The 23,860-nt window shown below is 37.7% G+C and overlaps 1 protein-coding gene across 1 annotated transcript in view; it reads left to right on the plus strand.

Moving 5' to 3' along the window:
- ARHGAP21 (Rho GTPase activating protein 21) overlaps window positions 1-23,860 on the plus strand; it is a 128,646-nt gene that overhangs the window by 56,300 nt on the left and 48,486 nt on the right. The window contains 2 exon segments of the mRNA XM_081820780.1: window positions 1,620-1,799; window positions 2,045-2,069. Of these exon segments, the coding sequence (XP_081676906.1) occupies window positions 1,620-1,799; window positions 2,045-2,069 (205 nt within the window).

Genomic DNA, 23,860 nt, shown 5'->3' on the forward strand with positions numbered 1-23,860 from the left:
AACATAAGGAATAGCATGAAGGACATTAGGAGAAGGAAGGGAAAAATGAAGGGAGGGAAATCGGAGGGAGAGATGAACCATGAGAGACTATGGACTCTGAGAAACAAACAGGGTTTTAGAGGGGAGGGGGGTGGGAGGATGGGTTAGCCCGGTGATGGGTATTAAGGAGGGCACATATTGCATGGAGCACTGGGTGTTATAAGAAAACAATGGATCGTGGATCACTACATCAAAAACTAATGATGTATTGTATGGTGACTAACATAACATAATAAAATTAAAAAAAAAAAAGGGATCTAGTACACAGGGAGGGGCCCTAGAAGAAAGGGCCATTGGAGCAGGATTGTCACGGGAAGGAAGGTGAAGAGAACATGGACCCTGCTGCAGGTGGTAGTTGGGTAGATGTGGCAAGTGATTAAATTCTCATCTCATGCCTCATGTTTTTTCAGTGTAATAGAAAGCAGGGTCATTAGCTAAGAGTGAGGATGGAAGAAAAGGGATGAAATAGTAATCTAGCATGAATGGGCTGGAGAGAACTGTATTATTATTGACAGACAACACTAAAAGGCTCCCTTGAGGTTAGCAGTTATGAACTTAGAGTGAAAACAGCTTCGTTTTTTTTTTTTTTTAAAGATTTTATTTATTTATTTGACAGAGAGAGACACAGCGAGAGAGGGAACACAAGCAGGGGGAGTGGGAGAGGGAGAAGCAGGCTTCCCGCCGAGCAGGGAGCCCGATGCGGGGCTCGATCCCAGGACCCTGGAATCATGACCTGAGCCGAAGGCAGGCGCTTAACGACTGAGCCACCCAGGCGCCCCGTTTTTTTTTTTTTTTAAACTCCACTCATGTTCGGGTGCCTAGGTACAGGTCCAGAGTAGGCAATGTTAATTATTTATCCAGCGTTAGGTTTTGTCAGGCGACTTTGTGGAAGTACGAGAAAGGCAAAGGAGTGAATTGAAGCTAGCTTACGAGGGAAGTGAGAACATGGGGTGGTGAGGGACAAGGAGGAGGTGGGAGGGGCAGCCCCAGATTGCAGATTTAGAAGAGCTGAGGAATGAGAGGGAATGAAGAGTGGGATCTTTGATTTGAAACTGCAGAGGGTTTTCAGTTATGATCAGATGAAAACCAAGAGTGGAGGAGAGGAGATCAAAATACTGGGTGGCCAGGAGAGTGGAAGGATTATCTACATGGATACTGAATTTGTGCTCAGAACTTGAAGGCCTTGTCTATTAGTTTCTAATTATCTTTTGTTTCTGTTGGACTCTGATAACAGTCTTAGTGTTCTTACTTAGTAAGAGTTACATGTCTCTTCTTTCACAGTTTCTGTTTTGTGGTGTTAGCTTCATTCTTTCTAATGCGTTTTAAATTTTAGCCATTATATTTCTAATTTCCAAGAGCTCTTCCTTGCTTCTGATTAACTTTCATAGCATCCCTTTCTAGAAAAAAAATTTAGTTTTTGATGATCTCCATGATTTGTTATAATACAAAGAATCTGATTCTTTTTTCTCCCTTAGGTTTGTATCTGCGCTCAGGTTATTGTATTTTTACATGTCATTTTTTTCTAAGTGACGAAGTGTATTGAGTTATCGAGTTAACTTTTAAATATCTTTTTATTTTAGGTATCAAAAAGTAAAGATGGAAAAGAACAAAGTGAAACTGTATCACCGTCCGAAGACGAAACATTCTCCTGGCCAGGTCCCAAAACAGTTATGTTGAAAAGAACATCTCAAGGCTTTGGTTTTACATTAAGGCATTTTATTGTTTATCCCCCAGAGTCTGCAATTCAATTTTCATATAAGGTAAGAGAAATAATTAAAGTAACTTGAAAAAAACCCCACAAAATAGTTCCTGTCTCCTTGTCTTCCTCTCAACCTCCCCTCCTATCTTGTGTAGGAAAGCTCCCTCCTTCTGGGAAAGGGCGTTTAATGAGATTATTATTGGCACACCTTGGGGAGGGCGGTTTGAATTGAGTTGAGCCTTGCTGTGATTTCACTAGAGTTTATAAATAAGTATTCATATATGGATATATTTTTTTATATTGTAGGATGAAGAAAATGGCAACAGAGGAGGTATGCTATAAAAGTTTTAATTTTTCTCTGAATGTTTTTCTACACATCTTTCTGTTCTTTAATAATAAATGAGCTGATACAGTTTTTGGAGTCCAAATGTATAACTCTTAGATGCGAGAGTCATAGAAATCAAATAATTTTACTGTCAACTTCAGAGTTCTTTGGATCCCATTGGCTCATCATGATTTGAACATGCGATGACTTTATTGTTATTAGTATTTATGTGGGGGAACATAAATGATTCTGAGGAAACTAATTCTGATATTTTTATTTAATTAGTAATCTAAATTTAGTAGTTCTTTTAGGTAAGAAATGCTGTGTGTTTTATCTGGTAGATTTATTGACTCAAATATTGAGAAGTAGAGCATTTTGGGTCTTCTTGTAGTTAGTCTTACTCCTGACTTAAGCATTATATTTAATGAGTTTAAAAGGAGAATCAGGCTGGGGATAGGGATATTTCTTAATAACGTCCACGTATTTTTGTTTTAATTTTATGTGAACTCTAATAAGCTAAAATTTACATACAATAAAATGCACTCATTTTAAAAACTTTTATTTCTAGATCATTTGAGACCAAAAAAAACTTGCTAGACTAGCACAGTTTCCATATATCCTTCATTTGACTGCCCCTAATGTTCAACAACTTACATAATCGTGGCACAGTGAACAAAATTAAGAAATTTGCATTGGTACAATACTGCTATCTAAACTCCAGACTTTATTTGGGTTTTACGAGTCTCTCCTCGCGTCCTTTCTCTGTTTCAGGATTCCACTTTGCATTCAGTTGTCCTGCCTCTTCAGTCTCCTCTAGTCTGTGACAGAGCCTCAAGTCTAGCCTTGTATCTCATGGCCTTAACACTTTTGAAGAGTCCCAGTCAGTGGTTTCGTAGATTGCCCATCAATTTGGCTTTGTCTGGTGTTTTCTCATCATTAGCTGGAAGTTACATATTTTTAACAAGAATACCATATTTGCACCTATTTTAAGTGTATAGTTATACCTCAGGTGCATTTCGATAAATATATAACTTGTGAAACCACCATCCCAATCAAGATAGGATACCAAAAAGAACCTTTCAGTAGAAAAACTATGTTTTATACCTGAAACTAATGTAACATTGTATGTTAACTATATGCTTCAATAAAAAAAAAAAAATGAACCTTTTCATCATCCCATAAAGTTTCCTTGTGCCCCTTTGCTGTTCCTAGACAATCACTAATCTGCTTTCCATCACTGTAGATCAGTTTTGCCTCTTTGAGAGTTTCTTATACATGGAATAATACAAGATGTACTCTTTTGTGTCTTTTGCTTGGCATAGTATTTTTGAGGTCCCACCACATTGTATGTGTAGCTACTAACAGTGCTATCTTTTAATTTTTTGCTGAGTAGTTTTCCCTTGTTTGAATATAGCATAGATTGTTTATCCGCTCACCTGTTCGTCCACTCAGCTTGGTAATACCCATATCTGATTTGAAGTCTCAGAATGGTTATGCTGAGGGTTAAATGAGAGGAAAGCCATTTCCTTTAGCATTATCAGAAGTCATCTGTGAGTGTAGGACCCTTCGGAGTTGTCTCTGTTGTGCAAGAAGGGCCAGTCTTGCGTCACCATCTGTCATACGCTGGGGTTCAGGATGAATTCCAAATGTTACTTGGCACGGGTTAGAAACAGGTGTTAGTGAGGAAAGGGAAACCTTACAAAACCAGCACCAGCAAGAGAAAGGAGGATGAGGGTCCTCTGTCTTCCCATCATCTTGCAGAATGATGTGCTGGTGCCTGGGCAGCCTGTGACACACAGTATCTAGAATCTCATGCCTGTCTTGTTCTGCTCTCCACTGGGAGAGATTTTCTTCTAATAAATGTAGGAAAACAGTTCTAAAATTTTATGCAGAGTATGTATATGACGTAGCTCACCGAAGCGAGTAGGTTTAGTTATTTGCTTTGACTAGAGAGAACAGACTGAAACACTTGGAGGGAAAACTAGATCGAGGTCTGACAGAAGCATATTTGGACAGGAGTGATCTGCTGGGGGAATATTACAGTTTAAATACCTGTGTTATTTATTAATGTTTACCTAACCTCATTCAAAAAAGGGTTTGTGTCCACATGGAGAAATACATGTATTGTAATAAGATTAAAAAATAAGATTAAAAAGTTCCTGGTGAAAAAAAATGAATTAAACTGACTTTTGGGGAGATTTACTATACATAAATGTGTGCTGTAGATCCTATACTGGGTTATAAATTTGCTTTTGAGCTTTTCTAGTGGCCAAAGAACAAACAAAAATATGGTTAGTTAAGGATTCACATTATCTGTAAGAAAACAGCATCCTGTTAGCACTGAAGCCGAGACAAATTTCCCCCATGTGCCGTCGTAATGGAAAACAAAAGAGTAGTACAGTAGATAATATCCTTAATACCGTTCCTTCAGATGACTGTTTTTTAATGTATCTTCAGTGTAAGGTGATTTCAAAACCCCAAGGTCCAGTCTCTTTAAATAAAGGGCTTCTCAACTGGGGACAGCTTTGCTCCCCGGGGACACGTGGCAGTATCTGTAGACGTTTTTGGTTGTCCCGATTGGTGGTAGTGGGGATGGTGCTCCTGGCATCTAGGGTAGAGGCCAGAGACGCGCAGAACATCCTGTAACGCACAGGATAAATTCTATTCATCGTCTGGCTGGAGACTTAATCCATGCCAGGCATCATAGTATATGTTACTATCCTATTTCATACTCAAAATAATGCTGAGAGATGTGAGACAGTATCCCCATTTTGTAGATGAGGAAATCCAGGCTGAGAAAGATGTGAAATGACTTGCCCAAGATCACACCGCTGAGGAACAGAGCTGGACTTCCAGACCAGGTGTCTAAGTTCATCCGCATTTAACTCTGCCATCTTACTTCTCTTTATTACTTTTCTTCATTTATTTTTGTTTAAAAATAATGCTGTCTTTTGGGGCGCGAGGGTGGCTCAGTCGGTTAAGCGTCCGACTCTTGGTTTCGGCTCAGGTCATGATCTCTGGGTCGTGAGATCAAGCCATGGGTCAGACTCCATGCTCAGCAGGGAGTCTGCTTGAGGATTCTTTCTCCCTCTCCCTTTGCCCCTCCTCCTGCTCACACGTGCACGCTCTGTCTCTCTTTCTCAAATAAATAATCTTTAAAATAAATAATGCTGTCTTTTGAAAAATTGTTTGACTTATGTAAAGTTAAGAATTAGTGGATGAAATAGGATATATTTAGTATGTTATGAAATTATTCTGTGATATTTCTCTGCCTTGACAAAGTTAAAAACAAAGAGGTTTAGGGGCCACCTGGGTGTCTCAGTCGGTTGGGCATCTACGTTTGGCTCAGGTCATGATCCCGGGGTCCTGGGATCGAGCCCTGCGGCGGGCTCCCTGCTCCGAGGGGAGTCTGCTTCTCCTTCTGCCTGCCTCTCCCCCTGCTTGTGCTCTCTTGCTTGCTCTCTCTCTCTCTCAAATAAATAAAATCTTAAAAAAAAAAAAAAAAAAGACGCTCCATATTTGTCATATTTGTGGATACCTAAGGACAAAGAATTCACATAAAAGTCAGGGATATCCTAAGTTTAGAAGCCCTGAACATTTATAGGAGCAGCCATCACTTATTACTCAATTCTGAACACCTGGCTAGCAGTGGACTCGGAAAGTTCATTGAGTTTAAGGAATGCCTAGTGCTCTGCCTCCTTTGCCTCCCAGGACCGAGGTTTGCTCTTGTCATCACAGTTGGTAGTGGGGTCACGGGTTAGTCCACAGAGGCCTAGTTCACCAAAGTATAGCACTCATAATACCATTCCGGGGTGCCTGGGTGGCTCAGTTGTTAGGTGTCTGCCTTCTGCTCAGGTCATGATCTCAGGGTCCTGGGATTGAGCCCCGCATCGGGCTCCCTGCTCCGCGGGAAGCCTGCTTCTCCCTCTCCCACTCCCCCTGCTTGTGTTCCCTCTCTCACTGTGTCTCTCTCTGTCAAATAAATAAATAAAATCTTGAAAAAAAAAATACCATTCCAACTCAACCCATCAACCAACCATAAGAACGTATTTTATGTGAAAACATTTCCTTTATAGATCATTTTTGACAATGCAACCTATTTAGAGACAAACGACATTTAGTTTATCATTTTAATCAACCAAATGTTGTTTTTTATTTTACAGTTTCATTTTCTCTTAAAACTTATTTTCAAGCCTAGTGAGATTACAAAATCCTTTTATGTAAATTTTGTTTTAATGAAATAGAATCCCAGCCTCCAGTGTAAGGATCGAAGTCAAAGCCTAGAATCACTGGAGAGGAAGTAATTGCCAGAATTTTATTCAGACTCCTAAGAGATCCTGTTACAATGCCAAAATTCTGTGAAACAGTGGGAAGGGTTTGTTTTAGTGTTCTTTCCTTTTGGCAACTTAGTGGAATCTCTTTTGCCACTTAATTTTCTGATTATTCTCCTTACCCAACTTTCCCATCCTATTATGTTTCTTATATACTGTATATGTGTACTGTCTTGTGTTTTAAAATTATTGTTTTCTTGTTGATTAGCTTTCTGTATTATGATGAAAGTAGTATTTACAATAAAAAGGCCATCAAAGTAGAAAAATATTTTTCGGTGATAATAGTTGCTCGTAGATAATTGCTGTCTTGCTGCTGCCCTGTTGTCCCTTAAATCTCTGGAGAAGATATTCATAAGTAATCAAAATAAGAACAATTGAAGGTTTGTAATTACTATTATTTCTTTTCTACTTATTCCATGAGTAAAAATTCTATCTCAGTTTAATTGTGGGGACATTTCCAGTATCTTAAAATGTGTTTAACATTTTATTAGGTGCTTAAGTAACTGTTGGATTTCTACTTTGGGATTAAAATCTATATTTAAGCATTAAAGTAGAAAAAAAGTAACTGGGAATATGATAAATTTTCTCAGTATGGTAAAAATTTGTATTTTGTGATTGCAGTTGTTTCTGACCGGACAGCTCTGTAGCCTATGTTTGGGATTTTTTTAACCAAGGCTCTTTTAGTGGCAAGAAATAGAAATTTCCACAAAGCACCTCAGGAAAGATGTATTAATTCTAAAAAACCAACAGGGCATCTCCAAATTCAATGTCAAGAGCAACTGCTCCCCAGGCACCAGAATTGGGACCTGAAAAGCTACGAAATGCCAAGAGTAACAATAACAGGATCTTGGCTTTGATCTTCCAAAGACCCAAACTCTAGTATTTACTGGAGGATCTAAATGAATTTCATAGTTAATTTTGATTATACCTGATTTTCTCATGAGCCGACATCTGTATAAGGTACAGCCCTCACTGTATCTTCTTTTTTCCTTCCTCTCTCATCATAATACTTCCAGATTCCTGAGAGTAAAATCTAATTGGGCCAGTTCATCATTTTATGCCAGCTACACAGTACCCAAAGGCTTAGAGACCAAACATTCTTCCATTTAATGAAGAGGTAAATTCTGGAAAGCTGAGAAAATTGAGTGTATTTTATGCCACTAATTTCCATTAATAGGCTGAAAACCTATTCCCTCAGAATAATATAACACTAAAAAATGGACCTGAAAATTTGTTGTAAGAGGAAATTCTTATTATGGGCAGGTCCATGGTCTATAGTGTGGAATAGGGCAATAGAAGCATGTTTCATTATTTCTGAACTGTAGCAATACTAAGTGAGTTCCCTGGGTCTCTGCTGATGTCTTTGGGCATTAACTAAACCCCTTGGGGCCCATTTTTAACTATATTGACAGTTTAAACGATTTGAGTGTCTCTGATAGGTAGGTAAATATACTAATTAGTTACGTATTTTTAATAATTTTTAATACCATTCAGTAGACTATCCACAGGTGTCTTGACATTATCTTGAAGATACCTTAGGAAGTAGAGATGTGATGATGTTGAGGAAGGAGGAAGAGGAGAAGGAGAAGCTGGTGGCAGTGGTGGCCGCTGACTTACAATGTGCCCGGCACTGTCCTGAGATTTTGTGCGGATTAACTCATCAGCCTTCTGGGGTGGATAGTATCACCTCCAGAAACGGAGGCATGAAGTGTTTAAGTAACTAGCAAGGGACAGTCTTGGACTTCCAGGCTCAAGCCATCTAGTTCCAGGGTTTCCTCTTGGTTTCTGCCATGGTTTCTCAGACAATTCTTTACTCTCATAATTCATCCTTGGAAATGTGTAAGAAAGAGGGTTCTGTTCCCCTGAAAGGTAAAGAGTCTGAAAAGATCGTAATTCAGCTTTCAGATACAGTTTTGGCTAAGCTAGTATTAGCATTTCATACTTGTTCTTTACTTTTCTTCTTCATCTTCCTAATTGAACATGTCCTACTGGCTTAAGTCTGTTCAGCAGCAAAGGATACAGCCCCACTGCTTTATTATTTGCAGTTGATTTCCATCTTTGATGTGGTTGATAGTTTTGATACCTATGCATTTTATGACTGATAGAACTGTTTTTGATATTTTTCACTTACTTTTACGAAATGGTAAGGGCACTCATAGGTATTTACCAAAGATAGATGAAACATTTGCCTGCAAAAATGTTTATACCGGAACATTCATACTGCTTTATTCATAATCAGCAAACACTGGATTCAATCGAAGTATTCATCAACATATGAATAGATAACCCAATTGTGATATATCCATGCAGTGGAATACACACAGCCTTCTGGATCAATCTCAAAAACCATTTCTTATATTGAGGTGAAATTCATAGAATATAAAATTCACCATTTTAAAGTGAACAATTCACTGGCATTTAGTACAGAATTAAAGGACATGTATGAACATCTACCACCTCTATGTAGTTCTAAAACATTTTCATTGCTCCAAAAGGAAGCCCATTTCCATTAAGCTGTCATTCACTGTTCTCCCCTCCCCAGAGTCCCGGATAATCACCAGTCTTTTTTTTTGTCCCTTTGGACTCACCTATTCTGGTATTTTATTTAACCTTTTTCAAATGGCTTCTTCACTTAGTGTAATGTTTCTGAGTTTTGTCCATGTGTGGCAGGTATCGGTAATTCATTCCTGGCTGAATAATATTCCCTTGCATGTATATACCACAATTTGTTTATCCATTCATCCGTCGGTGGACATTTGGACCGTTTTCCCCCTTTTGGCTACTGTGATTAGTGCTGCTACAAACTTGCATATGCAAGTTTTTGTTTGAGTCCCTTCTTTCATATCTTTGGGGTATATATCTAGGAGAGTGGGATTGCTGTGTTTTATGGTCATTCTCTGTTTAACATTTGGGGAACTGCCAAACTGTTTTCCACAGCAACTGCAACATTTTTCTATTCCCACCAGCAGTGTGTGAAGGCCCCGATTTCTCTACATCTTCATCAACGCCTGTTATTTTCCATTTTTGAATTATGGCCAACCTAATGAATGTGAAGTGGGATCTCATTGTGGTTTTGCTTTGCATTTCCTTAATAACTAGTGATGGTGAGCATCGTTTCATGTGCTAGTTAGCCATTTGTGTGTCTTCTCTGGAGAGATGTCTATTCAAGTCCATTGCTCATTTTTTTTTTTTATTGGGCTGTTTGTCTTTTTGTTTTTGAGTTATAAGTGTTCTATATATATATTCTAGAGAGTAGATTATTATCAGATATGTGATTTGCATATATTTTCTCTCATTCTGTAGATTGTTTTTTCACTCTCCTGATAATGTCCTTTGATGCACAAAAGTTCTTAATTTTGATGAAATCTAATTTCTATACTTTTTCTTTTGTTGCTCATGCTTTTCCTGTCAAAAACATTTTGATGAGTGAAAGAAACCAAGCACAAAAGAGTACAGACTGTCTGATTCCATTTGTATGAGAGGAAAGATAAATCTAAACCAATTCATGGTTGCCTGAATTGATTGGGAAGGCACATAGGGGAAGTCTCCGGCACGATGGAAATGTTCTATATCTTGACTGTGGTGGTGGTTACATGGGATTATACATTTGTCAAAACTTAGGAAGTGAGCACTTAAAATGGGTGCATTTTATCATATGTAAGTTACACCTCATCAAAGTTGATGTAAAACAAAGAGAACATACACAGCTTTAGTTAGATTTTCCCACTAATCTGTTTCAACCAGTGCAGCTATGAGCATTCTTATACATGTATTTTGGGGCACAAATGTGCTTATTTCTAGTGGTTATGTCTATCCAGGAGTGACATTGCTGAGTCATAGGTATGCTTACAGTTACATTTAGTAGATATTGCTAAGTCTTTTTTCAAAGTGATTGTACTGATTTATGTACTCAACCTTAGGGTGTGAGAGTCCCAGTCATGCCATATCCTTACTAACATTTAGGACTTGTCAGTCTTTTTAATTTTAGTCATTCTAGTAGGTGTACAATGGTATGGAATATGGGTTAATTTTAATTTTCTTGTAAACTAACGGGCTTGATTACCTTTTATTTGGTTACTAGGTATCAGTGCTCTTTTTAAAGAAAATCTGTAAGAGTTCTTTAAATATTCTTGATGAGGATTTTATTAGTTATATCTGTATCAGATATCCAGCTGTGACTTGCCTTTCAGTTTCTTATTAGTGATTTTGATAAAGGGAAGTTCCCAATTTTAATGTAGTCTAAATTGTCAGTCTTTCCTTTTATGGCTAATACTTGGGAGTCCTACTTAAGAATTTTTTCTACTGCATGGTCACAAAGATATTTTCCCTGTTACCTACAAGATGCTGAATTGTGTTATCATACACAATTAAACTAGAGTTTACCTGTAATTGGTTATGTTTACATGTAGTATGAAGTCAAGATTAATTTTTTTCCCATATGAATATGCATTTAACCCTGCACTACTTAGTGAAAGTATGCTCTTTTTACTGCTCTGTAATACCACCTTGATCATAAAGTATCTGTATATGTGTAGGTCTGTTTCTGGACTTTTCCTCTATTCTAGGAGTTGGCCTGTGCCTCACTTCTGTATAGCTTCCAAACTAAGAACGGTTCTATATTTTTAAACAGTTGTTTAAAAAAAAGAATATGTGGCAGAGACCGTATGCGTTCTGCAAAGCCTAAAATATTTACTGTGTGCCTCTTTACACACAGTTTGCCAACCTCTGTTCTATTGCATTGGTCACTTTCTTTGCAGCAAGATTGTGATCTTAATTACTCTAATTACTATATAATAAATGTTGCTATTTGGTAGAGTAGGTCTTTCAGTTTTTCCTGATTGGATTGGCTATTTTTGTCCGTTTGCAATACCATAAACCTTTTTAGACTCAGTTTTTCAGTTTCTACACCTACAAAAAAATTCTGTTGGAATTTTAATTGGTTTTATATTAGTTACCATATTTCATTATTTGAAAACATGTGAAATAATTGAATCTTCTAATCCATGAATTTGTCTATCTCTCCCATGAGTAAGTGTTGAATTTTTCTGCACCTTTTGGCATAAACCTTTTATTTTTTTCCTTTAATCTCTTAATATAGTGAATTACATTGATTTATTTTTCCAGCTGTTAAGCACTGCATTACTGGACCAAACCGAGCTTCTTCATAATATATGAAACTTTTCACATATTGCCAGGTTTGGTTTCTGTTGTATTTAGGATTTTTGCATCTCTGTTCAGGGATTGCCTTTACCTAAAGATAGGCCTTAGTCTCTTTAATGCTTGACTTAACAGTTCGAGTTCTCTGAGAAACAGATGCCAAAACAGGAACAGATGGCAAGACAGCATTAGACATGCCAGAGATTTACTGGGAGAAATGCCTGTGTGAAGGATGAAAAAGAAGGGAGCGGGGAGATGCAGGGGAAGACTTCAGACCACACTGCAGGTCTGACATATGTGAAAGAAGAGAGGGAAGGGAGGATTTGGTAGGAAAGATGCCAGACTGCAGCACAATGTAAGGAGGTCTCTGTGAGGCCACTGAGGAGCTCCCAAGCAAACACTGCCCTTGAGCAGAATCCTGCTTTGGGCCAGAGTGGGGAAGTGTGGCCTCTGTGCGAACATGGTGGTGGATCTAAAGGTGTGGCAGCTGGGGCTGTCATTCAGCTGTGCTCGCCACAGCACGTTCTCTCAGAGGAAATCTGCGCAGCACACCTGCACGCTTGACATGCTTGGGCTTTCTCTTTTTCACCCCTACTCACACGATGTAGTCCTTTGGAGGCCCCATCTGAAAGCATATAGTGTTTTCCAGACCCTCTTCCTTGGCTGGCCTCAGATACCCATTTGTGTCCTCCTGGCCCTTTGAGACTGATGGAAGTTCTGTGCAGCTCCTTAGTCTCTCAGCCAGTACTTCGGAAGCAGAAAGAACCTCAAGGTGAAAAGCAGTGCAAAACATTGAGCTCACCTTACTGGACTTCCTTCTCTTTGGGATCTTGTCCCTTTGAGTCCTCGTGCCTTGGAGGCTTTCTGTGCCTTCACATGAATGTTACCTGTACTTAGTCCAGCTTTTCTGGTTGTTGCTCATGGGTGAAAAAGCTGATCCTGAAACAAGCTAGTTCACCATCGTTAGATTTGGAAATTTTTGTCTGTTTACGTTTAATATAATTAATAACATTTATTGTTTAATCTCCTTTATTTTGAAGTTTCTGTTTTATTTTGAATTTCTTATTTTTCTTTTCTCTTTTAAGATTAAATAATATATTGCAATTCTTTAGTGGTTATTCTAGAAATTATAATATGCAAGTTTATCAAAGTCTAGTGCTAATTCATATTTGATTCTCCTCTGAAATAATATAAGGACCTTAGGACGTGTTAGCTCTACTTATCTCCCCCCTACTTGTAAGTTACTTTTATGTTATGTTGCAGTTCTCTTGGGGTTTTTGCTTGTTTTTTGTTTTTTTCCTGAAAAATCTTTGTTTTGCTCTCATTTTTGGAAGAGATTGTTGCTGGCTACAGAATTCTATGTTGATACTTTCTTTCAACATATTGAAGTTGAAATATCCTGCTCTCTTTTGGCTTATATTCTTGCTAGTACGAATTCATATTTTGGTTTATTGGTTTTTTGAAGGCAAACTTTATATCTGCTGTTAAGATTTTCTCCATATCTTTGGTGTTTGGCCATTTTGTAATAATGTGATTGGTGAGAATTTTATTTTTCTTGCTTGCAGTTCATTGAGCTTCTTGTGTCTGTTGATGGGTGTCTATGATCAATTTCAGAAAATTTGCAGCTAGTATTTCCTCACATATTATCTGTCTTTCAATGCTCCCTTCAATTCTTCTGGGATTCAATTAAACAAATGTTAGGTGTTATTATTCTGTCCCCCATGTCTCCGAAATTCTCTATTTTTTCCTTTTTTGTTTTTTCAATTCTTCCTTAGCTGCATTTAGATAATTTCTTCCAATACATATCTAATAATTTTCTTCTTAGCGGTTTGGGTTTTAAATTTTGATTGTTAGAAATTCTTTAGGGTAATGCACCAAATTATACACGATTGCTTCTTATAGATTTCTCTTTATCATGTTTAAGCTTTTTTTTTCTTCCTCTTCTTCTTCTTCAAATATAGTATGCAGAGTTGTTTTATAATCTGCGTCTGGTAATTCCACTAGCAGGAGCTTTTGTGGGTCTGTTTCTCCTTTCTGTTTTTTTTTTTTCCCTGCTGGTTCTAGGTCAGAGTAAGTTGTTTTGTTTTGTTTTGTTTTGGGTTTGTTTGTTTGTTGTTGTTTGTATATTGGACTATTTTGCCTTTGTTGACCTTCAAAAATTATTACTGGGAATTTTTTGAGATCTAGGATGAAAAAGTTGTTTTCAAATAGATTGGTGTTTGTTTTTATACAGAACCAGGCTATTATATGTTTAGCCTACAAATCTATGTGAAGTTTGGTCCATAGCCACTTAGTAAAGATTGGTTTCCTTCCCTTTTCCCCCTTACCTTTCTTAGCACCCAGGTAGCCTTTGGGTTGGTGGGAGCATTATTTCTAGTTACTCTTATTATTAATGTGGGAGAATCTCCTAATAGATTCATAACTAGATAGAACTTGGGTTTTTCTTCTGCTTGCTGGGTGGAGAAACCCTTAAAATGGAAGGAGCTTATGTTCAGTAGCCTGGACACAGATTATATTATTGATATTAATAGTATTTTGGGATCAGTATTCTAGCAGCTAGGCTTACATGTATATGCACTGTGGTTCAGATATAAATTATGCATTCCCCTGTACTAGTTCAATTTGTTAGTATATTGATACTTCATTAGAAGATTTGCTGCCCACATATTTGTCTTATTCAAATACATTTATATCCTGTCAACATAGATAAAATAAAATTACCAAGTTATTTGCAGTTTACTATTATGGGCAATGTTTCCTAATGTAAATATGTGTAAGCTTATATACATACACATATACACACACATACATACACACATATATATACACATGCACACCCATATACACACACACAAAGATAAGTGATTCTACATTTCGCTATTAACAACTTAACCTCAATATATTTATTTTATTCCTCTCCATTTGATAGGTGGGAAAACGGGAAATGAGGGCTCCTGGATCTTCTTCTGTTTAAATAAGACACGGTCAAAACACTGGGGAACCCCAGAAATAAAGGACAGTGATGGCAAGGATATATGTAAATTTTAAAACTATGATGTGTAGTTTTTGAAAAGATTGAAAGAACTTGAAACTTTGGCTTGCCAAAGAGATGCTGAGGGCAAGAAAGTGATAGTTATTCTCAAAATGTTGGGAAGCATACTTTGTACAAGATGGAATAAATAGATTGTTTGATACTTCATGGTTAATTTCTCTCATTCTCTTCCGGAAAATCCCTACTCATATTTTGGAGACAGTTAATCTGAGTGATTGTTCCTGCTACGTGATAAACAAGCAGAGACTTTCTGCCTCCTCCTCTACCTGATCCTAGGAGATGATGATAGCAACACAGATCTGATATGGGAAAATGCAGAAATAAGAGGCGCGATTATATCCTTTATCAAAAATTCGTTATTAGAGTATGCAAACTGAAGTTTTCCCCCATACGCAGAGTATTCATTGCATTTATGAAAACAGTGTTTTTATGTATTACTTTAAGAACAAAGATCATTAAGGAAGGAAATTGTGTTTAATTGTTGAATTTTCAGTGCCTAGTAAGTACCTGGGAGGAGCTCAAATGTTGTTGAGTCAATGCTTTGAATAAAGGGAGGCACCACCACCTTAACTTGGCCCTGTTCCAAAATGACTGTTCCCAAAGCTGCACAACTCAACATGTTCATGTCTGTGCCTCCGCTTTCGAGGAAGAAAATTATTGTCTCCTACCTCTACCTGCCTGCCTTCCTTTCTTTCACCTTCCTCCCTTTTAACACAAAGCTTTTAGAGAGCTTATTTCACGTAGCTGCTAAGTGTATAAGCTGGGGCAGTAGTAACAAAAATATAGTAATCCTGGACTTCAGTAGGAATTTGGGAAACCTCTTTGTAAAGTCCACTGGTCAGGTGGTCAAGTTAGATGAGAGTTAAAAAAAAAAAAAAAAATCTAGGGCGCCTGGGTGGCTCAGTTGGTTAAGCGACTGCCTTCGGCTCAGGTCATGATCCTGGAGTCCCGGGATAGAGTCCCGGGTCGGGCTCCCTGCTCAGCAGGGAGTTTGCTTCTCCCTCTGACCCTCCCCCCTCTCATGCTCTCTCTATCTCATTCTCTCTCTCAAATAAATAAATAAAATCTTTAAAAAAAAAAAATCCAACTTCACTTTTGAAGTCCCAGGAAACCATTTTCACAGTTATCTAAAGTGAAAGGAATTTGATTGGATTAAGTAGGCACTGTCAGAAATCCAATTTTTTGGAGTTGGTTTTAAGACTTTGAAAGGCATGAAGTTACTTCAGCAGTCAAGAAAATAAATGCAATTTTAAGAGTTTCTGGAAGCATTCTAAAACCTTTAAGAAATAGGAAATTTAGGGTCTCAGAGAGCTAATTAGAGATAGGGCTATAAAGGTGAAAAAGTCAAGGAAAGTACATGATTGGAGTAGTCATGTTCTAGGCTGTCCTCTGGAAAAACTTCTCTACAGAAAATGTTGCAGAGGTGACCCTGTAATTAGGTGATTTTGAGCTCTTTTCCCAGCTGCTGTATGACTTAAGACCTTGATCACAGACACCATCTGGCTGGATAGTCCCTTTTTTTTTTTTCCCGATTGCTCTCCAGCTAGTCCACATTCAAAGTATGTGATTCATAGGTGCAGTTATTAAGTTAATTGTGATAGTTATGGTCCCTGCTTTCGAAGTTTAACATAATTTTCCAGAATAGAAATATTTGTATAGGAATGCTACGTACATTAAATCTAGAAATATGTTTCCTGTTAATTCATTCACGTAGCAAATATTTGTTGAGTCACTGCCACAAGCAAGTCACTAATCTCATTGCTGGGAAGGGCGCAGGAGGGCCTTTAACCTGGCTTTCTTCAGGTAGTTGTTCACGTGTCACCTGTTAGAGAGGACTTGCCTGACCGTGTCATGAGAATAGTCCTACAGCCCTGCCTTTCACTCTTCCCCCCTTCCCACTCCGCTTATTATTCTCCCTAACGCTTATCACCACCTCTCATACTACTTATTTCATCTTGAACATCATCTGCCTCAATTGGAATGTAGAACAGGAACTTTATTATTTTGGCTTAAAGCTCAGAACGGTTCCTGGCATGTATACATTTAACGGACGTCTGTGTAAGGTGAAGGCCCCGGCTTCAGGAAGCCCCCACCCTGATGGAGGATGAAAGTGTCGAATAATCACGTATGTTCAGCAGCAGAGGCGAGTACATTGGTGGTGGGCCACAGCACAGAGAATCATCACCTAAGCACCAGGGAAGGGGGTCTCAGGTGGGATGTCTTTGTGCTGTTGACAGACGACTCGGATTTCATCAGAAGGAAGGAAAACCAGTGTTCTAGAATAGATTTCAGAGATATCTGGAAGTTATGTTTGCCCAGAGTTGCTGGTCGGGCTCGGGAATGGATTTTATGTCACCAACTCAGGATGATTTGTGAAGTTATGCTTAGCTTCTCTGGCAGGAATGAGTAGATAGATGGAGAGGCTGTTAACTGTGGGGTTCTGGAGGGGAAACATACCCACCTCCTTCCTCTGGGGAAAACAGGATTAGTTTGGGATAAGTTGTATTTCTGATGGCCTGTAGAATGTTCAGTACCTAGTTAAAAATTTGGATGTGGATCCCATAGGGAAAAATGGGGTTGAAAATAGATTTGGAAATCATTATTAGATATGCTATAATTAAGTCCTAGACATAAATGAAACCATGCCCAGAGAGCATGAAAACATAGAATAAAGATAGGACCCTAGGGAAGATAACATCTAAGAAGGTCAGAGAAAGAAGAATCAGAAAGGAAGTCTGAGAATAAGTTTTGGAAGGCATGAGAACAACCAGGGGGAGTTGATGACCTGCTAAGTAAGAAGTGATCATTTTTAAGGGGGGACTGGATAACTTATCATTTGTCATAGAAATTCCATTTGGATGGGGACTAAAAAGGGTACTGTTAGACCCAATTTGACAAGTAGCAAATTGGTTAAGTTACTGAGAAGAGTTCCAGTACAGTGAGCAGAGAGGGGCAATGGAAACCAAGTCTCGGTGGGTTGGAACATACATTAGAGCAGGGAAACTGAATGAGGATGGGAATGGGGCGGGTGAGAAGTTTTGCCCTGGAGGGGATACTTGTCAGTGTCTGAGAAACCCTGAATTTAGAAGTAAAGAAAGGAGAGTATAGACCATTCTTCAAGAAGTATGAAAAGGAAGGAAAGGAGAATAAGCAATTATAGCTACATGGAAGGACAGGGAGTTTTGCTGTTCTTTTAAGTTCAGGAAGCTTTTGTCTGTCTCTCAGAACATGTATGCCTGTCCAGTGGAGAGAAGAACAGAGATTGACTGAAGTTTTACACATGAGAGGAGACGGTGAGGGAAACAGGGTCCTGAAGAAGGCCAGTAACTAAATCCTTACTTGAGGTAGAACAAAAGGAAGCAAGGATGGGCAAAGATTAAAAAAAATGAGGATACAGCAATGGAGGTACAGTGCCATCAGAGACAAGGCTATCCCAAGAGTGTGGGAAAATCAAGATGGAATAGCGAGGTCAAGAAGATCATTCGAAGTTTGAAACAGCTGCTTTGAGGGAATGGGGATTAAAACAAAGCAAGAGACTTTAGTGAGCAGTATCAAGAACTTAGCTGAACTTGGAAATTATAAATCATTGGGTTAGGGGTTATGTAGTTTTATTCAACTAAAATAGCAGGACAAGAGCAACAGAGTGGGCATATGGACGGAATTCTCCATAGTCGGGAGATTGGCAAATTGAATGCTTTAAAAGGTCGAGGGAGGAAGGAGGTTGAGGTTGCTGGTGGATCTTGTTGAAATAATGAGTGATGAAAGAAAGTGATTTCTGGAGGGAGCCTGATAGGCTTGAAGAATAGGGAGGGCTAAAGGAGATGGAAGGTCTTGATGAAAGTGAGGAGCGAGTTGAATTAGTTAAGGGGTCCAACAGAGATGGAAAGATAGTTGTGGTCAGAACACTGTAACAAATTTTCCTGGGTTTGCAGAGAAGTTAAAATCCAGCACAACAAGAATGGCAGGGCTGTGAATCCACACGTGAGATATACTTTGTGAAATTCCTGAAACTTTAGGGAGAGAGAAAAAAATGATGCTGCATAAACTTCAAATACTCCAGAAGGCAGATCCCAGGACTGTTTTGTTCATTGCAGGATAATCGGCACAGGGCACATTTACGAGCTCAGTAAATACTTGTTGAATGAATAACACTCTTGCAGAGTCTTTCTGGCCCAAGTAGGTTATCCTGCCAGAAAATTTTGATTCATGTCTGACACCTAGTGGTATTTTCCTCAAACTACTATTAAGCGGCCCCATTTCCCTTCTACTATTTGAGGGAGACTCTACAGTTCAGTTGCAGTACAATAGCTTTGTTCCTAAAACAAATCTCCAACTTGGTTTTGGGCAGTTTTACCATTGACATTTTCCAGGGCTGTCATTTGAATAGGTCGGCAGTAAATATTTATTGTTCACCTCCTGTGTGCCACGCACTGTTCTGTATGCTGGAGTTTTTCACGTAGCGTACGTTCTCCTGCATGTGTGACCTCACTGAATTTGAACACGTAGGCAGAGCATTCCATTGGGAATGGTTAACTTGATGGGAAATGTAATTTAGGGTTCTGTTGTGATTTCACATGTGAAACCTTTCTAAATTTATTTTATAGCTTTTGGTGCTATCATTTCTACGTCGTGACATACTGCTTTTCATTAATGTTAAGTAGGCATTTAGGAAGATGAAAGTAGAAGGTAAGATTGCGTTTGTCGTCAGTTTATACTTACCCACACTGTGGAGAATACCACATACTATGGAGAACTATGGGAGGGTTTTGTTATCTTTCCTTAAGAAAGAGTGAAGTTCCTATTTGTTGGTGATGCATAGTGAAGTATTTAAAGTATTTATGAGTGTTCCTGCACTCTCCCTCTCTCTCAAATAAATAAATAAATCTAAAAAAAAAAAAAACGTGGGGGAGGTGCTTGGGTGGAGCAGTCAGTTAAGCATCAGACTCTTGGTTTCAGCTCAGATTTGATCTCAGGGTCATGAGATCAAGTCCCACGTCAGGTTCTATACCCAGCATGGAGTCTTCTTGAGTTTCTCTCTCCCTCTTCCTCTGCCCCTTCCCCCCTTCACACTCTCTCTCTCAAATAAATAGAGAAATCTTAAAGCATTTATGAATGAATTGACATGATATGTGGGATTTGCTTTAAAACACTTTAGGGAAAAAAGTAAGTAGGAGTGAAACAAGATTGACAAAATTTTTGTAATTATTTAAGTTATGTTCATGGAGATTTATTCTGTTTTGTCTATTTTTGTGTACGCTGGACATTTTCCGTAATAAGAAGTAAGCAAAAATAATTAGCTGGGTGTGGGTTGAAAGAAAGCTTATCATGACTAAGTTAGAATATGGTCTGCTTTTTAATATTTAACACATTTTTTAAATTTTATTTTGTTCCATCTGATATTACTTGAAGATCAGGTTGAGTAGAGAATATGCATTTGCTTATAATAGACAGAATTTGACTGAGATCCAATAGGCGACATTCTACAATGTCCAGAGGCTATTGGAATTTTGGGTTTGAAGCTCATAATTGTTAGAGCTATAGATTAGAGGCTTGGGAGATGTAATTTTAAAGTATTAGCCATCACTCTGGAAATGAGAGCATCTTTAGATGGAATTTGGGAATACCTAGATTTAATAAACTGGCATATATTTATTTTTTTTAATTAGTGCTTCTGCCATAATCAAAGGAAATGGAGTACCTAATAATCTGCCATACCAGTCTTCTTAAATTGGATGCTGCTTCACAATGATATATATGGATTTTTGGCTGTGAGACAATGTGTCTCTTAGGCTCTCAGGATAATTTTGTATGCCATCAGCAAACCAAACCCCCAAAATAAAGATTAGAAGTCTGTTTCCAACAATTAAAAACAGTTATGAAATATTTTAGGCAAACAAAATATTGGGGAAAATGTATCTTCCAAATGCTTGCCACCTATCTTTATCATGTTAATATTTTACATCTTTCCCCCCAATCCTAATCCCTCCCACCCCCCACCCCACCCAAGACATAAATGATTATAAGTATGGTTAGGGCCATTTTATACCACTCCTTCCCTATTCTCCTTTCCCAAAGGTAATCACTAGCCTGAGTTTGCTGTTTATTTCTCTCCATTTATTTTCTGCCTTAAAAGAGTCATAATTCCTAACTTTTGCTCAATAAATTCTTCTCCATGCCCTAATTTTTTTTTTCCTGTGGCAATCTATTACCCATCAAAAAGAAGTTGAGGTCATTTTTCATTATTTAGGTTTAACTTTGATATCTATTTCAATCTACATTGTGGTTTCACTTACTTTTGGTCTGAAAACCAAACATCAATTTCAATAAGCTATTTAATTGATTTTTCTTTAAATAACTAATGCTTGGAGCTTTAATGCTCCATTATGTGATGTATCTCTTTAGTTTTCTACCTTGTGGAGAGTATCCTTCTTCCAAGGCTTATATAACTTTCCTATGAAGCACAGTTTAATTTCAATGGCTTTCTCTTATATAGATTTTTTTTTACAACAAAGAAATCAATTAAAAGAATACTTTAAAAAATTAACTGTCATTATAAAAGAGAAGACTGGTTCCATTTAAAAAAATTGTTCAGTAGCATCTTCAAGAACTCAGAAAAATTTAAAAAGCTTAATCTCAGTGACAGCCATTATTTTCTGTTGCTTTGTTTTTGTTTAAAACATGGGGTGGTATTTATTTGTATAAAGTATACATTTTTTTCACTCTGTTAAGAAATATTTTCCTCTTGTCCCCAGAACTATAGGATTCTCTGACTTACACCTATCTATTTCTCCGTGGATATTCATTACAGGGTCCTCTTTATAAGTGGCATACTTCAAAATTATCCCCTCACCCCCCTTTTTTTTTTTTAAGATTCATTTATTTGAGAGAGAGAGCACAAGCACAAGTTTGGGGGAGGGGCAAAGGGAGAGGGACAAGCAAATTCCATGCCAAGGCACGGGGCTGGATCCTAGGACCCTGGGATCATGATCCAAGCCAAAGGCAGCCACTTAGCTGACTGAGCCACCCAGGTGCCCCAAAATTGTCACTTCATAAAATAATCCATTTGCTCGAGTCTTCTTTTATTCTAAGTTTAGATTTTGAAATAATTTAAATGTTGCAAATGATTTTGGCTTTAGCATTCTCTATAGAAGAGGGTCTTACAGATTTAAATAATCTTTGTTAACTGACAAAGCCCACAGGCCCTCTGGGTTTGACACCGGTTTCTTTGAAAACAGGTTATGTAGTTCATGTCAGAGTTACTGGATATTTTTTAGTACCGTTTCTTACTTTTGTCTACCTTCTTTTCTTTAGAGTTCTTTAGTCTTGGTTTATATTCCTCAATTTCCTCATATTATGACAGTTACATTTGTAGAGATTCTCCTTCAACCAGTATTTAATTAAGCATTTGCAGAGTGACAAGCACCCCAGCCTCATTTATCCCTGATCCATATGTAAACCTCCTAAAAGTTTATTATCAGACGAGCACAGTAATAACGTTTATTAAATACCTACTTGGATTAGACATTATATAAGCATTTTAATGGATTATCTCTTTTAATCCTCATAACAACCTTGCCAGGTGGGAATATACTACCATCATCCTCATTGTTCAGAGGAGTTAACTGGAACACAAGTGAATCATTTGTTCACAGGATGCCCAATTAAATTGAATTTCTGAGAGACAACTAATTTTTGCAACATTTGATAACCTTCCTTGGAAAATAAATGGCAGAGCTAGGATTTTAAACCATGTAATCTGTTTAAAAGGCCCAAGTTGTTAGCATTATCCTGGATATGGAGAATAGAAGTCACATCGACCTGGATATTCATCCAGTATTTGGATGGCAACTACTACCTACACATTATTTATTTGTTTATTTGTCTTTTATGCATTATTTTTCTCCCAACTGATTATATTTACTAGAATGTAAAAGTGTGCTTTTTTTTTTTCTGATTTCAAAGTAATATTCAACTTCAAGTAAATTCATATATGCTGTCTCTGTCCTCTTGTTTAAGTCTTTACTAATTGTATGTTAAGTAACATAAAATGGAACGTGTTCTGTACCTGGTCATTTGAGCTGTTGTCATTTAGCCATTTAGATTATTCAGATTGTTGTCTTTACTTCCTTTTCTCAAATATAGAAAGATTTATCTGTATGTGCTAAAAAAGACACATTTTCCTTTTCTTTTGACAGGGTCAAGGAAATGACACTTGAATAAGGTGTTTACAGTTCTTTGAAGCACATCCTATGTGTTCTTTGAAGCATGTCCTATGTGTTCTCAAAAAAATGAGAAATTATAAAACATGGATGTAGAATTAAAAGAGGCTTTTTACTAAGAATTGCCAGGGAAACTATCTGGCCCTGGGAAAGTAAGGAATCGTTTTTCCCTGTGAATTACCACAGTTCAGGATCAGACTTTTAGTTTTGAATATCCAGAAATTACTGACTTAAAAAATTAAAGACCCAGGAAATGGAATAACACACATTTTAAATTTGCTATTTTTGACTTCCAATTCCAGTAGAATATATTGAAAAGAAGACACTTTTTAAAATTATCCTTTCTTTAAAAGTTTTTAAAAAATTTTTAATTGAAGTATAGCTAACAATATTATATTAGTTTCAGGTGTACAACATAGTGATTTGACATTTACATACATTACGAAATGCTTGCCATGATAAGTGTGGTCACCATCTGTTACCACACAAAGTTATTACAATATTATTGACTGTATTCTCTATGCTGTATTTTTCATCCCCTTGACTTACTTATTTTATAACTGGAAGTTTCTGCCTCTTAATCCTCTTCACCTATTTCACCCATCCCCCAAACTCCCTCCCCTGTGGCAACAACCAGTTTATCTCTGAATTTATGTTTTCTGTTTGTTGTTATTTAGATTCCACGTATAAATGAAACCATGTGGTATTTGTCTTTCTCTGACTTACAAAGAGAAGACGCTCTTTTTTTAAAATTTTTTATTTAAATTTAGTTTAGTTCACATACAGTGTATTACAAGTTTCAGAGGTAGAATTTAGTGATTCATCAGTTGCATATAGCACTCAGTGCTCATTACATCATGTGCCCTCCTTAATGCCCATCACCCAGTTACCCCATCTCCCCACCCACCTCCCCTCCAACAACCCACCTCCCCTCCAACAACCCACCTCCCCTCCAACAACCCTGTTTGTTTCCTATAGGTAAGAGTCTCTTATGGTTTGTCTCCCTCTCTGTTTTCATCTTATTTTATTTTTCCTTCC

Source organism: Leptonychotes weddellii, chromosome 5 (assembly GCF_054177405.1).
Source record: "Leptonychotes weddellii isolate Sample4059 chromosome 5, ASM5417740v2, whole genome shotgun sequence".
Classification (NCBI taxonomy): Eukaryota; Metazoa; Chordata; class Mammalia; order Carnivora; family Phocidae; genus Leptonychotes; species Leptonychotes weddellii.